Raw genomic sequence first — 16,731 nt, forward strand, 5'->3', positions numbered from 1 at the left:
AGCCTGGCACTGTGGGGCAGGACCCCAGCTCCAATGGCTCCTGCTGTCACCTTGGCAGGCTGGTGAGGACAGCTCCAAATGGCTCCTGGCCAGACCCAAGGAAGTCCAAAGAAAAGAGAGGCTCCCCGTTAACCCACGTGTGGCAGAAATAAAATACATTATGGCACGCGGACCACGGTCGCTGCAGCACTCACCTGCTGGCTGCCTCCAGCTTCTCCACGGTAGCACCCTCTGCCTCTGGCAAAGGGCCCCAGCCCAGCTGGACACCCCTTCCCCACAGAGCTTGGCAGGGGGGCTGCAGCAGCCAGTTCACCAGTGGTCTCAGTCTATGTCCCTGGCACTCTGTGCCCAGCCCCCAGCTGTGCGTGAGCAGTTCCTCCGAGCTTTGCTCAGCTGTAGAACAGTCATTGGTTGCCTATAAAAAGCCATATAGAAAAACTGTCCCCAGCCTGCGAACCTGCCCAGCCCCTACTCCAAGGAAAGACAAAACCCCCAAAATGGCAGGAAACGCCCCCTCCCTCTCTTCACCCACCCCCCCTTCGCTGGACAGGGCTGCTCCTCCCCCGGAACGTCTGCCACGGAGCAGCTGGGCTCAGTTTTTAAACAGACGACACTTTCCTCAAAGCAAACCCCCAATTCTTAGCTGGAGCTGGGTCTCCTCTGCTGCTGCTCCTCCTGGGCCGAAGCCAGATCCACCCTCTGCTCGTCCATACGCTTGGCCTGGACGCGCTGGATGAGGCTGAAGAAGTCTTCATCGGGCATGGTGGGGCCACGGGGGATGGTGTCTGGCGGAGCGCAACGCTGGTCGTCTATCCGGGATGACTGGCATGGCCAAGGGGAGGGGAGGAGAAACAGGCGTTAGAAACGGTTCCCGCCTGCGCTGGCGAGACAGCGAGCTCCCTGCAGCTGGCTGGAGCCGAAAGGGGTCGCCATGAGGAGGTGGCAAGAAAGGACAGAAGAATCCCACCCTGGAAACAAAGGGAGCCAGGAACAGTGGCCCTGAGCCCAGGGCCGGGGGAGGGAGGAAGGGGCTTTTCATGGCTGTTAAAAGGCTTTGCGGTGAGTCCTGCTTTAATGGGCCAGCCTCTCAGGCCCCCCTCCCTCCTTGGCCTACCTAACTGCAGGTGCCAGTCAAAGAGCAGCACAACACCTTGACTGGCACCTGCTCTTCTGTTCTGGAGGCACAAATCTGGCCCGGCGAAGAGGAGGCTGGGCCCTCTGCTGGTCTTGCCCCATGTTCATACAGGGCTGTGTACTGTCTGGGATGGCCCCTAGGAGTGGCCGGAAAGCTGGTGCTGCCCTGCCCCATGGGCCCCTGGCCGAGCGGAGCCTCAGCCCCTGGGGTTGGTGCAGAAGAGCAAGCTGCCTACCTGGCACTTCATGAGCATGTTGAAGAACTCGTCCCCTGGCTCCTGGGCGTCCCCCTCCATGCGCAGGTGCCCCAAGTTGTTGTGAGTGATGCGGAGGCCGGGCAGGCTGCCCACACTGGCACGCTGGTCATCCAGCCGCCTGCTCTGGGAGCTGGCAATGAGATCAAAGAACTCCTCTGTCTGCGGAGATGCTATTAACGAGGACTGAGCTGCAGGGGAACAGGGAGAGCACCAGGGCATCAGTGCAGGGAAGAGGCCCGTCATGATGCTGCTCAGTCTCTAATTAACTCATTCACCACCCCTCTGAGGTCCGAGAGCCAGGACGCCTGGGTTCTGTTCTGGTCTGTGATGCTGATTTACTCGGTGATCTTGGGTAAGTCACTTCGCCCCTCTGTGCCTCTCAATGCATGCACAGTGGGGGTGGCTAATCCCTCCCTGCCTTTGTAAAGCACTTATGGCCCCCATAAAGCTCAAAGTGCATCATTATTAACTAGTAAATGATCCCCTTTTAGAAGTGGGCAAGCTGAGGCAGTGGGCAGGCAAGTGATATGCCCAAGGGCACCCATCTAATCGGTGACAGAGCCAGGATTAGCCCAGGCCTGTGGTCAGCCGCTCTCAGCAGAAAGGTGATTTGACCTGCCCCCTTGCTCTCTTAACTCCGCCCCCTGCTAAGAGTAACCTCATTTCCCTGTACTGAATGGGCTCACCTGATCCACAGCAGGAAAGAAGCAAATTGCAGCCATTTCATCTAATTGCAAAGAAGGACAAATGGCCATGACTTTTCTTTTAGAACAGCGGGTCTGGACCCACCAAAGCTGCATGGCCCATCTGAGCTGCAGGCAGCTCCCATTACCAATGTGCAGAGTCAGCCAGGGCCCCGTTTCAGACCATGCTTTCTGAAATCAGCCAGCTACAGTGAGTGCCACGCCTAGGGAGAGCAGACAGCTGTCGCTGTGAATTTCCCCCCAGCAGTGCCACACAGTCCACTTAGCTGGGTGTGCTAGAGGCCTTGCAAGGAGCGCACTCACTCAGAGCACAGTGGCTGGCGGGACCTTGCGTGTGGAAGACACGAAGGCTCAGTTTGCACCCTGAAAGCTGGCCTGGGGAGCAGTACACACTGTGGCTATCGTTTTCTCTATGGCATTAAAAGATCCGAGGGGGTTTATTGCCTGACTTGACACAACATCAATAAAGTCTAGATGGTATCAGTGCCTCCCTGGAACGAGGGCTCTGTGAGTGCACAAATATCGGGCAGCGAAGGGGGAAACCAGCTGGCTTTAGAGGGCAAACCGCAGAAACTCTGGCTACACATCTCCCCCTGGCTGACAAGGCTGCATTAAGGGAGCAGCACAGGTTATTAATTGCACTTGGACCACTGATTAGATTAGATTAGGGAAGAGATGCCTCATTGACGTGGCCTTTCAAGAAGGTACCAAATCTTTAGCACTCTCATTGCATTACCAGCCCTCTGCCTGTGAAGCCACGTGAGCAAAAACTACACCTTACTCCGGGGCCATGACCCCGATACCCCACGTCCCCCACACATCACCCCCTCCCGTACAGCCGCTGCAGTGCTGTCTAGTACCCAGCACAGGGATTCCCAGGGTCCATCTCTGGCTCTCCTAGCGAATGGCTGTGCTGCCCCAGGAGCTTAACTTCTGTGCCTCACTTGACCCCTCCAGAGCAGGAAAATAATACTTCCCTCCCCTACCCCGGGGTGTGCCGCAAGGTTGACCTGGGTCTGAAGTGCTTTGCACTACAAGCAGCGAGCTCCTGGCAAGGCGCGCAGAAGAATGCAGCGGGGAGTAGCTGAGTGGATCAGAGAACAGAACGTTGCCATCGACGCGGGCACAAGCACCCAAGCGGCCTTTAAAGGTCCGACACGGGCGAGCGGTTCTGCCTTTGAGAACTCCCAGTTGGTGGGACCAAGCAGACCCATTCCTGGTTACAACGCGTCCTCTACTTGCCCGTTCTGAGCCCTGGAGCAGCCTCCTCAGTGCAACTGCAGTTAATAGGCCATGATTACAATGAGCCACCAAGGAACTTGTCTGAAGAGACATTTTCTGCCTTCCTCATTATTAAGCCTAATTTTAAGATTCAGGGGGCAGGGGCCGGCCAATTCCAAGTAGACGGTAGTTACAGAAATTGTGCTTGCAGTTGACTCCAAAGCCCCTGGAAGCCTGAGTGGCTTTCTGTCTTGCGCTCAGGCAGCCTCCTAACAGACGCCCCATGCAATTACAAAGGGTGGATATAATTAGAGGCCATGTAATCAGCCAAGTGCAAGCAGAGGTAAGTGATTCATCAGACAACTCGTCCTTTCTGAGTCCCCCAGACAACACTCGCCTTCCAGGTCCAGTGCAGATATGGTATCTGCCAGTGCAATAGCTGTGCACGTTCTGTCCAGCACAAGGCAGAGGTACCTGCGTCATAGCGCGTGTCTTAGGAAATCACAGTCTGCACCTGGTTCTTTTCAGCCCTCCCAGAGCCAGCCTGCTCCTTCGATGGCTGTCTGTTCGGGGGGGTGTTTGGGAGCGAGAGCACGAGCCAAGCTCTCTGCTGATGTAAATGGGCACAGTTCCATTGGCTTCAATGGAGTTTTGCCCGTTTTCCCCAGCAGCGGATTTGAGCCATGACTTCCCACCACCCTCCTTACAAGCAGTCAGTGCTATGCTCACATCCCGCACAAGTGCACACGCGCCAAATGCCACCTAAAGATTCCAGTGCTGCCTCCCAATGAGAAACAAAAGACAGCCCCCTGATCCAAGGAGCTGGCGCTCCACCTGAGGGGCTGTGCTCTGTCTTAGAGCAACCCTGTGGGAAACGGGGTTGGGGGAAGCGAAGGGAAATGGGCATTGCAAGCTCAGCCAGCGGCCCAACGTGCTGGCTAATGTCCCTACGCCTAAGTACAGACTTGTGCTGCCAATGCCCATCACGTCTGGCATGACCAGGTCTGGATGGCACCACATCTGGCACTGCTGGGAACCTCAGAGAGGAGGTTTTTCAAATGACGAGCGGAAGCAAACAGAAGGCGCTGCACAACAAAAACGTTCAATCGCAAGCTCTGAAACAACATCCAGCAGTCCATGAAAACAGCTGGGTGGTTCCTTTTTGCTGCTGGTTAGGAATGAAACATTCCCCCGCAATGTAGAAATCCAAACACGCTGACACCGGGCGAGCAAAGGGGACCCAGTAAATAACTAAATAAAAAGTAAAACAGGGCACGTAGTTTTACTGTCTACGTGAAAGTGCAAATTAATTAAACAGCAGTGTGCCCAACTCGCACGTTTATCGAGCGTCTCACGGCATTTGCTGTTGTCCTTAAAGCCTCCTGTTAGGGAGGCATGTTAATATATGAGAATCTCAGCTTTAATTTCAAAAAGGAAGGAAGGAAGGCCCAGACCCCCAAAAGGGATTGATTCCAATGAGAATTTGGCCCAGAACCTCAAAGGTATTTAGGTACCTAAGTTTCTAGCCATCAGGGTTGTGGAGAAAAGCTTCAAACTATGAAGGGAGGACAGCAGAAAGGCTCAGAAGTCAGGAGCGAATCAACAGTGCCCCCAGTTCACATGTTTATTAACAAATCATGTGTTTTAACTCAGCCTCCTGCTCTGGAGTTCTGGTTTGGAACACCTGGGCTGATGGTAATAACGGAACAGCTTAAAGGCTGCTGCTGTCTAAAGCTGCCTCGATTGTGGCCCTCAGCGCAGCTGGGAAACTCACGCTGGTTTCTGTCTCAGCAACATGTCCAGGGTATTTTTAGGGTGAAAAAGCCACGGGACTCGGAGCCAGTCTGTGCTCCTTGTCACAGCCCAGCCTGACCTGCTCAGCCCTGTTTAGCTCTCGCTGCTGCCAGCTCTGTATTCCCTGGGTGGCTCAGTACTGCAGCTCCTGAGTGGCCTTTTTATGGAGGCCAGGTGTCTTTTTTTGAATCATCTTTTATGTTTGTTTGTTCCAAACGGCATAGTTTGATCAAAAACATATGGAACAAATAAAAGGATAAAGTATCATAGAAAAAACACAGCAAATGACCCACGTATGTCACCAAACTGAATTTTGCAAGACCACCTGAACAATGAATAATACTTAGCACTTATAGCACTTTTCATCCAGAGCAGGAAAGTGCCTTATAGCCAACCCCAGCGTTCTGGGGTTCTTTTTATTTGTGTCTTGGTCCTTGTGCCTTTGGGGCTCATCTTTTCAAGCTTTTCTCTGAAATCAGGAAAGATACTTTTGAACAAATGAAAGCTGAGATTCTCACATAAGCACCTGACTCCACGAACTGGGGATTTCAAAGAAAACACGAACTATTACCAGACTTGTTAAATTCATGAGAACTGGCAACACTGCAGACATGTCATTACTCTCATTAATGAGAGCCCCCAAATGCTTACATATTCTTTCTTCCAGGGCAGGCACGGAGGTGGCAGCAGCCTCTGCAGCCTCTGTCTGGCATTCTTCTAGCGGGCAGCGCTGGTCATCCATTCGGCTGCTCTGGAACTTGCTCAGCAGGTCAAAGAAGCATTCCTCATCTGAAGGGGCCCGGCTGATTTTCTGCAAAGAAGAAAGAAAACAGAAGAAGTCAAGCAATCAACAGCAACTCTTTGCATCTGCAACTGCTGACTTACATATATACAAGTTTCCTGCCTTGTCCGAGGCCAAGTGGAGGCCAGATTCCCTGCTGCTCGGTGCTGCAGAGTGGAGCCGTCAGAGAGGGTCAGTGCTATTTGATTCTCTGCTTGGCTCCACCCCCAGCCACAGGATAGGTTAGAGCAGTTTGGGGGTTGCTCTAACCTGCACCAGCTGGCAACGACCTCCAAGGGACTGTCTGAACCCCCATTCCTCCCCCAATTCACTCCTTGGCCAGGGCTATGAAGGTAAGGCCTAGAAACTGCCTCTGTCCCTGCTGCAGCCTCCCCCCACCCGCACACACACACACCACCCTGAGCAACCCCAGCTCGGACATATATCAGGTTTCCACCTGAGCAATGCAAAGGGAGCAGAACAGGACAGCAAATGGTGCCTCTGGGAGTCAACAAATTCCCTTTCACTCAGCTCATTGCTTATCTCCTATTAAGGCAGTTCTTTTCCAGTGCAGGTGTCCCACCAGGCACACAGCTGCATTGTGTCCCCAGCCATTCCCGTCTCTGAAATAGCTTCTTGCTGTTCTTCTCCTTGCCTTTCCTTTCCATCAGGGGACTGTAAAACTACCCTCCAACGGAAAGAAAGATCAACCCCTCGCCCCACACACCCCGGCAAGGCAGAGTTACCTTCCTTTGCAAGTGCTCTCCTTCAGGGGCTATTGCCAGGGAGCATTCGCGAAGGCACACGGTGAGCAGCCGTCACCGTCCCACCAGAGGAACAGTTATGGCAAGCCGTTCTGTTAAATAATCCAATCACATTTCAACCGACCTGGGAACTCTGGATGCATTCCAAGCAGCCTTTGGCCGGGTCTGCGTTTCTAGTCTTCCTTTGGGCTCCTAGCAATGGGGAAGTCAGCCTTGCTGTCCAACAGCCTTCTTGGCTACAGAGCATCGTGAACACATGGGCGCGCTCTCCCCTGGCACGCCAGGATTGTGCTATTGCTGGGAGAAAAAGCTGGTTCTAAAGGAGAGAGAGGGATTTCCATGCCCTTGCACGGGACAGGGAATGAGCTACTGAGCAGTGTTGGGGCAGCTAAGTGAAAGAGAGGAGATCCAGACAGGAGCGGCCTCAGCCCAGGGAGAGTTTAGGAACCTGGGAGCAGGACTGGGCTCAAAGTCAGAGAGGGGCAGGAAGCCAGTGGATGAGCTGGACCATAGGGTATCACACACCACCCCCTTCTGGTGTGTTGTCCCCAGCCCCGTCCTTTCCCTTTGCAAGGTTATAGCCCTGTACGCACAGACAGCGAGTGTTCCTCTCAAACCAGCTAAATTTAGACTCCCATAAAGGCCTCCACAAAGTGAGCTTCCCAGTGTTCTTCCTTCCTTTCTGTTATCCACAGGAGACTCAACCATTATTGAGCTGCAAATGCCACTCAATTATAGCTCTTCAGGAAAACAATTCCCGCCCGAGAGCCCCAAATGAGCACCTTTCACCAGACAGCGATATATTTAAGCTGTGCTGTGGAATGGATTTGCTTCCAAAGCCTCCACGCACAAGCCCTGTGGTGTGACCAATTCCGGTTCAGACAGATGCATTTTTATGCCATTACCAGGCACGCTTCGTTAATGGAGTAAACACAGTGTCCCCTCTTCAGCTCAGCCAAATGCAGCGTAAGCAGCAGATTTCTCTGAAGAATTACTCAGAATTGGATGTGAAATTAGAAAATGAGAAGAGAGGCATCTGCGAGGCTCAGGAGGGCTCCGACTGGGCTCGGGATCTGGTACTGTCACACAGGGTGCTCAGATGCTACCAAAAGCAATGGATAAAATCAGTGGACAGTGGTGAACCTCTGGTACCTGCTCAGTGGCCCATTGACATGAGCTGGTGGCATGGATGGAATGACAGCACAAAACCAAGAACAATTATTTGTTATTAGTATTATGAAGACTCAGCTCTTCAAAGGGATTTAGGCACATACCTCCCATTGAAATCAATGGGACCCTGAAACCAATGAGAGTCGGGCGCCTAAATACCTCGGAGGATCTGGATCTATGTGCCCCAGCAGGATCAGGTCCCCGTTGTGCTAGGCACTGCACAACCACCTGGTGAGAGAGAGTGCCTTCCCTGAGGCATTTATGATCTAAACAGATGAGTCAGGCAAAGGGCGGGAGACAGAAAGGATTATTACAGGGCTTCAGGTGAAGTGCTCTGCCAAACAGGGAGGCTGTTGCAGAGAGGGGACTGACCCTAGATGGCCTGTGTCCCAGGGCCTTCACCGCACAGCCATCCCTGCAGTCAGGCGCCTGCCTCAGCAGAGAGGCACTTCATGAATGGAGCCCACAGATCGAACCCCCTTCCCTCGCCCGCCACACAGGGGTCCCTCCAGGCCAGTCAGTGGGGAATCACGGGTCCACATGCCCTGGGGAGAGGGAGATTTAGCTCTCAAGTTAACGAATCTCGAGCTATTCTCTAGCACAACATTCACTGACCACAACCAAAGCGGATGAAGCAGGGAAAGCACATTTCGAGCGAGAGGGGCAAGCTCACGCTGAGCTGACTAAATGGCCACACCCCGTCCGTACCTAAGTCCATTTGATAGCCCCTCTTCTGCTGTGCTGCTTCTATACACTGAGCTGGCTTGTATACAAACCACCCACCGCTGTTCGCCCTCCCACGGGCCGCTTGTCCGTGTGCCAGTCTTGTCCTTAGATTGCGAGCAGGGCTGTTCTCTATGAGTGTACAGCAGGTGCTATTGCAAATACACACTAATAAACAGGCTGGCTGTGCTTGTGGAGTTGGGGAGTGTTCGGCCTTCGGGCTCAAGCCATGTGTGGGACACCAGGAAACCCAGTTGTGCTACTGCTTCCACAATGCAAAGCCTGGTTGGAGATTTCTTCTTGAATGCACCAGCAGCGCCTTCAGGCAGCCCTTCAATGAGCTCACCAGGCTTTGCTGATTTTAGCCCTTTGCATTCTATGTTTTCCGAAGCGCCTACCGACACCAGCTCCTTTCTCCTCCCATCATCCCTGAGAGGCAGGGGACATCCGAGCCCTATTTTACAGACTGTGGAGCAGAGGGGTCAGGTGACTTGGCCCGGGTCACTGGCAGAGCCAAGGATAGAACCCAGGTGTCCTGGCTCCCAGTCCCCTGCTCTGATCACTAGAATGTGCTTCTCTCATGGACACTGAAGTACAAAATGAAGTAAAGCTCCAATGCATCCTGGGATAGAAGCGCTCAGAGATGCTCACGTCTTAATGTAAAAAAAAAAAAAAACAACCCAAAAACAAACAAATAAAACCTTCCTTTCCTTCCTGGTTTTGGCTTTTGCGGCCTTGTGCATCTGCACTAATTTGCTACCTAAACCCCCAGAACTCTCCCCGTTACACTCACGAGCTTTTGGCAGAGGTCTGGACAGGGATTCCCATGGGACTCCTAACATGGCCAGTGGAGGGGAACTCCTGGGTGATGCAGGGCTTAGCTCACACTCATCAGCACCCTGGCTGAGAACTCTGCTTCTGGAGTGACTGCAGCCCCTTCCCAACCAGCGAACAGGGCAAGGTGTAGCACCCACGTGGATGCATTCAGCCCTTAGGCCCGGCCCTTTTAACACTTGGAGACAGAGAGGGCATCAGAGAAAGGCCTCAGCTCATTCAAGATCTCAAGCAACAGGTGCCTGCTGGTGGCAAAGAAAACCTGGAACTCTAGCCCTGGATGCGTAAGGGCATTGGAGTAAAGCCAGCAAAGCAAGAGGAGAAGTCAGAGTTCGGGTCCTTTGCTGACTCTGGGATCATCTCAAGCTTGTCAGCAAGGCTACGGGTTGTCCTTTATGGGACCGAGTCTGGCGCAGGAGAAGCCATGTGAGGCTTCTCTTATGGGCCCCTCCTCTTTCTATCCCAATGAAGAGCCCTTCTAAACAGGTGAACATGGCTTCGAACAAAGGGCAGCTTGGTTGTTTTCAAAGGGCATGGAAAATCCCAAGGAGAGAGTTGTGATGAGGGGGTTAAAATAATGGTTTTGGCTCAGTAAATGAAGGAAAATAATTTTCTCTTATGCTAAGCAAACCAGACGAGATACATTCGACTTCTATTTAGGGCATCGTCAAAATTAGCAACAGGCCAGGCAACGGAACATTAGCAATCTGGGAGCTGATCGGTGGGAAGTGGAGGGGGGGAGGGAGAGAGTAAAACCCCACCTCTTCCATGTGCTGATCTGCTAATAAAATGGTGTGTTGGAAAGAACAGCCTCTGAACCAATAATAGCTTCACCCTAGAAATCAAAGGGTTTAAATTGAGGATGTGCTGCATTTATTACAGTTCTGCCACATCAGGTTGCGTGACCCAGATTTAATGAGGGAGAAGAAATTCTGCTCTCAGTCACACCGATTCAACCCAGGGGGTTTCAGTGGGGTTGCACCAGTGGAAGGACTCTGACTTCAAATGTGCAAACATTAGGGAAGTGTCACTGGGGAGGAAAAATTAAGCTAAGAAGTGATGCCACACACTCCAGAGAGCTGAGTTCAGATTCCACCATCGTGTGAAAAAATGAGCTTCTACTGGACACTTTGTCTGGGTCACAAAAGCATCACACAGTTTCAGGTGACTGACAGACACTGCTCAAGCAAGGCCGGGGCTGGGACAGGAGGTGTTTTGCCTGATCTATGAGAGGAGTCAAGGACTGGAAGAGCCAGGGGGTGGCTGACAGGACCTGGGACAGCCTGGGAACAGTCAGGCAGGTTCAGAGATGGAGGCTTGCTGGGGAAGCCATACAGGAGTCCAGGGCTGGGGTTGCTGCAGATCAGGGTCAGTGTTCACAGGCAGCCCAGGAGAAAAGCAAGGGATGCAGCTGAAGCTCACGGGACACTGGCACGGTGATATGGGGGAGCTTTTGCACTCTGCTGGCCCAAACCAGTGCTATTCATCCTTCTCTTTCATAAGCACCAATCACCCAGTTAACCCCCTTTGAGAAACAACTCCCACCTCCTCCACGTCCCTCTCATTGCGAACTAGTGCCTCACTTTCCCCTTGGCTCGCCATGGACGGGCTCAGCCCCCCTCTAATTAAAATGCTAAAACCTGATGATACCGCGAGCGCTTGGCTCCCTCAGTGCACACCTCTGGCCAGGCCTCAGACAAGGAGCTGTGGAGAGAGCTGGACCATCACGATGCAGGCCACGGATGGGGTCGCGATCAAGAGTGCGCGGACGATGCCATTTTGCAGAGTAAAACGGCGTCTTCATCTGGCACATATGGTGCATGTGCTACAAAATGGCGTCCTCCATGATATCTGGGGTCGTGGGCGTTAATAAAGCGTCAAAATGGGGTCCTGCCACCAGACTTTGTGAACTGCTGCTCTAGCTTGTAGGACTGGTCCCTAGTTCCCCGGATCTTTCATCCATGAATTAGACCTTGTCTACCTGTGTCCTTAACTTACCATAACAATGAAAAATGAGATGGGTGCTTCCCCAGCTGCCATATCAATAAGCCTCAGACAAAACCTGTTGCTGAGAAGTCCTTGCCCATTCCCTAGTGTCCTCTATAAGGACGGCAGGCAAGGAGATGATAAATGAGCCTTCCAGGACAGCAGAGGGGCCCTTCTCCGGAGTGGCTCATCATTTAACTGAACAACACACACCTGCGGCCCAGCACAGCCCAGGGAACCGTTGCCAAAGAGACAGGCCAAATGGGTCTGCGCTTCCCTATATGGATTTTAAATGGAAATGAGGCGTGTGCGTGCGTGCGCATCGCAGGAGGGAGAGGAAACTGCCCTTATGATCGGAAAGAAAATCTCTTCTCACACGGCACCGTTCGCAGCAGGATGGATCTCAAAGCACTCACTCAAACGCGACCCCAGCTTCACAAGCAGAGCAGAGCCCATAGCCTGTAACGAGGAATGCATGTGACTAATCGAGATTCTTCCTCCGCTGGCGGTTTGCAATTTCAATGTACTTATTCGCTCTATTAAACGATAGTTTCTGCCAGCTGATGGAGCCACTCCTTTAGCTCAAGTGCTAGCAGTGTCCACAGCCCCTCTCCTTTGGCTGCTGTCTCGAAGTATTTCCCAGAGCAACGAGTTAGTCCCTGCTCCAATGCTCGGTTCCAACTCTGCTCATGATCCACATAGGGAGTCATTACAATTAATTCCAGTGTGAATACTTATGTGCATTAATTGAAAATCCACTTCCTCAAAGACTTGCATGGGCCCCTTGGAGATTTGTTTCTCTCAAACGTTTGTGCTAGTGAAGCTGTAGCACTCGAACATTCCCAAAAAGCAAACGACTGGTGCAAACCCATTCACTCAAATTCACAGCAATTTTTAAAAAACGTGCTTCACCCATCTTACTCACAATGCCCCAAGAGGTCAGTAATATTATCCACTCCTTACAGAGAGGTAACCTGAGGCACAGCGACTCGGCCACACAGCAAAGCAGTGACAAATCTGGGAATAAGGATCAGAAGGTCTTGGTTCCCAGTGCCTGGGATGCTGAGTAATGGGTCACTGGTCCTGCTGATCTGATATAGGAAATTTCCACTTCTTATTTAGACTTAGAAATCATTCCAAATGCCTCATTGCAGCATCCAGGGCCCCATGCAAAATCCACTGATGCCAATGGTCATTGGAGCAGGCTCTCGGAGTCACCTTTGTGTTTCAGAAACAGGCTTCAATCCTCATCTTCCCCCAAAGATTTATTTTCGCTCCAGGAGGGGCTGCGGGGAGGTCTGGCTTTGTTCCTCTGTGGGAGAGTTGCAGTCTCTCTTTCGGGAAGGGAAGCTTCCTGAGGCAGCTCCCACACCTCAGCCAGGGATGGCAAAAGATGTGAAAACCAGACGAGGTATTTAATCGTCAGGGGAAAGCTGAGGGGCTCCCTCAATAAGGTCTCGGCCAGGCAGGTGGGCCCTGAAAGGGTGAGAAAATCCAGCTGTGCCTGTCACCCTGGACTGGAGCCTCCCCCATGTGCTGTTGGGGTTTTCTGTATTGTGAAACAGGGACCAGCTTACATGCCAACTTCTTCAGCTCACCTATAAATCCATTCTCGCTCTAAAGGGCCCTGGAGACACACACTTCTCTCCCCCGGCCTTGCGGCTGGGCAAGACATGAATTCTCCTCTTGCCATCTGAAGGCAAGAAAAATACAGCTTGGAACGGAGCCAAGGACAGGGTCAGGGCTGTTTGGGGGTCAGAACAAGGGAGGCTGGCCCCATGTTCTCCCCTCAGAGAGCCTGCCTCAACCAAGCTAATGGAGATGTACCAGCCAGCAAGTGGGGCAGAGAACTGCATTTGGTTTAAAGTCACAGTCCCCACTTTGTATGACTGACATTTTCATCACGACACCCAACTGCTAATCAGAGTGCAGTCGGACTCGTTTACCTGAAATAGGCCTCCCTAATTTGAAGACATCCAGGCTTTTGTATACATTTTTTTTTTCCTAAGTGATCAGCAGGCCTGCTTCATCTGCTGTTTTGTAACCAAGGTGGAGATAACACCAGCTGCTGTCTGGAAAATGCATCAAAAAGCGAGTGCCCAGGCGATTGGTATCTCTGAGTCACCTTCTCGCGCACTCCGAGGATTTGCAGAGATGCTGCACACCCACGACTCCTGATGTGGTGTGTGGCGCTTCTGACAATCAGGTTGAGAAGCTTAGGGGGTTCTGAGACTTCTCCCTCCTTAGCAGCATTCATCAGGGAGTGAGGATCTTGTGGAACTCCTTTTTCCCCGAGGCCACTTAGCCCTAAAACTCCCCATTATTAGCATGAATTCCATGTGCTTGGAATTATTATACCAGGATCAGGCCCCAAGTACAAACACCGAGACATCATCCACCGGTTTCCCCACAGCTCTTGTGGTCTAAAAGTTCTACTTTGAGAACCACTGAACTCACCTAAAATACCTGGCTCAGGGCTCCATCTTCTGAGCCCAAGCTCCACTTCTGTCCAGACACTAATCAGTGAGGCTCTGACCCAGATTGCTGAACTGACTCAAAGTCCTGCTGACATTTCGTCCAAAGCCTCTCATTCTGCTGTGTGGACGCACTCGTATGGCTGCAAGACCTGGGTCCAGCAATTGCGAGCTCAGGTTTACAATGCAGTCCGCAAGCCCGGGTCCCATGGCCCAAGATTTACAGTGCAGTGTAGCCATCCACTAGAGGGCCCCAGGCTGCCTGGCTCCTAGGGCAAAAGGCTATGGGGAAGATTAAATGGGATTCAGTGCCTTGGAAAATCACTGCAGTAGCAGCTGTGCAGGGCCAGCTTAGGGGGAAATTCAGCAAATCACTTACGCACATGCTGAAAGTTAGTCATAGGCACTTTCTTAAATGCTTTTCTGAATCAGGGCCTTTAGGAGGAGATTTTCAAAAGCACCGAAGAGATGCATCCATCCGAGTCTTGATGATTTTCAGTAGCACTTTGAAAATTCCCGTAAAACCACCTCTGCCTCCTCTCGCAACAAAGGCAGATTCCCAGGGCAATGCTGGGGTTCCGTCTTCCCCCTCCCAACCCCGGTGTGTCTCTGCAAAGAGCAGCCTTCCTTTGACACGCTTGCGGGCAGAGCTACTTTTTGAACATGGCACTGGGTGCGTTAACAAGTGCACGAGCACTGTCTTTGTGGCACAGTGGGGTGGTTTTATACAGCACCTCTCCTTTGGCTGGTGCCCCAAAGTGTTTCTCAGAGCAACGAGTTAGACGGTGGTGCTGAGTGGCCAGCCAACGGAAGCACCCTCTGCACACTCAGCAATTGCTCCCATCCAGCCGGGGAGGTGAGAATCTCGTCTGTTACGAAACAGTGTGCGGGGCGGAGTAACCACCTCCCCATTGCTTGGTCCCTTCATCTCCAAGATGTTCAGCTTCATGGAGCGAAATAGAGAAGGATCCAGTGCTGGAACCCTGCAGCTGGTGTGGCTCTTCTGTGCATGCAGCTGCCACCCTGCCTAATCACTGATGAGTGCTCCACTCTGCTCAGCAGCCACCCATGGAGAGCACAGCACTTGGCAATGATCGCAGTCACGGCCGGCCCAACAGACCCCAAAATGAACTCCAGCAGGGCAAGGCCAGGAATTAAAATTCATTTTAAAGAGGGAGCAATTTTGGGCAGGGACACTGTCTCCCTTCTTATGCTGAGAGCACCTAACACATCGAGGGAGATACTGTAATACCTATAATAAATCACAGCAACCCTGTGTCCAGGAGAGGGGGGCAAGAAAACGAAGAAAGAGTGAGAAGGAACAAACAGGAAGCAGGTAAATCCTGGAGGGCGAGTGGAAGGAGGAAAGTCACATTCTGACTCAGCAACCCCGCAATGTCCTTCTAAGCTTGGTCGGATGGTAGGGCTTACAGCAGGAGACTAGGTGTCAGGACTCCTGGGTTCTCATCCCTGCTCTGTGACTTACTGTAGGTAAATCATGTACCCTCTGCATGTCTGAGTTTCCCTGCGTACCTTATGTTTGTGAAAACACTTTGAGATCTTCAGATACTAGAGAAAAGCTTTCTTTTTTTTTTTTTTTTTTTTTTTTTTTTTTTAAGAGAAAAGCTGCTAATTATTATACTAGTGGAGTACACGGCATCTTCACACCCTTTATTCGATAGCGTCATAAATACAGAAAGAAGGGTGACCAGCATTTTCTATTGATCACACTATTCTCCATATATTCCATAGGGGCTTTGGAACGACGACATCTGCTAATAACGTCCAAGGTTTCAGTCCCCTTTAGAGGCTTATTATTAGAGCTGGTCAAACATTCTTCATTCTTCTTTTCTTCCCCAAAGAAAGGTGGCTTTTCAGCCAAAATAGAAATGTTTGTTTTGTTCCTTCGGTTGAAATTTCTGACCAAAAAAACCCCAAACTGAATTTTTTTCAGTTTTTGAAAAACAAAAAATGTTTCAAGTTCTAGTTAAAAAAAACACACATACACAGCCTCCAAAAAGTGAGAACTTCTCAGGCTAAAGTTTTGAGGGGGGTAGTGATTTAAAAAAAAATAAATGTCCCCCAAAAGTCAATGGATGTTTTTGTCCAACTCTCTGCGTTATACATTTAACTTCACACTGCGAAGAGTCATGGAACTTTCCTGCTGGCGAATGCTTCCTCCTCACGGACACATACACATCACCTGCCAGTTATAAATACCCCAGCCAAATGGCTCTGGCAGCCGGGGCTTCTCCCACAAAGCTTCCTGCTGCCTCCACAACATTTTAAAGTTAGTTCTTTTTAACACTGTATGAGTCAAAACGGGAGCCAGGCAGAGTGGCTGCAGTGGGATACAGTTTGGGGAGGAAGGTTTATTATTGATCCCCATGCTAAGAGAAAAATCCTCCCACTTGCATCTCATTTTACAATCATGAGATGCGATAGTGTGATTTTCTGACATGCTGCTGGCTTGAGGGTCAGAGACTTGAAGTTCAGAAAGGTCCATGATGATCAGCTAGTCTGATCTCCATAAACGCAGGCGGTCCAATGACCCGAGGCCATCATGGGGGCTCTCAAAGCCTCCACACCCTCCAAGTGATATAGGGATTGACATTCCGGATCAGAGCAGAGGGCTGACCTAATCCAGTGTCCTTTCTCTGACAGCGATTGGCGTTGGATGTTTCAGAGACAAGTAAAAGAAATTCTAGTGGAGAATTAAGGACTAGGAAGTCCAGAGTGGCAGTTTCTTCCAACCCCCATCAGTCAGTGGCTGGCTTATGCCATGAAGCACAAAGGCTAATGCCTCTTCTGAACTTTGTTTATCCCATCCAGTGTAACTACAGATGTGCTCATTATCCATGTAAATAGCTAGTCTTCGTTTCTCTGATC

The 16,731-nt window shown here is 51.4% G+C and overlaps 1 protein-coding gene across 5 annotated transcripts in view; it reads right to left on the reverse strand.

The window, feature by feature from the left end:
* Window positions 1-287: 287 nt before the first annotated feature.
* Window positions 288-16,731, reverse strand: part of GPSM1 (G protein signaling modulator 1) — a 157,000-nt gene continuing 140,556 nt past the window's right edge. For all 5 annotated transcript variants that reach the window (XM_032767558.2, XM_032767557.2, XM_032767556.2 and 2 more), the window contains 3 exons: window positions 5,762-5,921; window positions 1,371-1,579; window positions 288-822 (listed from right to left, as the gene is read on the reverse strand). In XM_032767558.2, coding sequence (XP_032623449.1) covers window positions 640-822; window positions 1,371-1,579; window positions 5,762-5,921 — 552 coding nt within the window. In that variant the 3' untranslated portion in view covers window positions 288-639. The remainder of the gene's footprint in view (window positions 823-1,370; window positions 1,580-5,761; window positions 5,922-16,731) is intronic.

Source organism: Chelonoidis abingdonii, chromosome 24 (assembly GCF_003597395.2).
Source record: "Chelonoidis abingdonii isolate Lonesome George chromosome 24, CheloAbing_2.0, whole genome shotgun sequence".
Lineage (NCBI taxonomy): Eukaryota > Metazoa > Chordata > Testudines > Testudinidae > Chelonoidis > Chelonoidis abingdonii.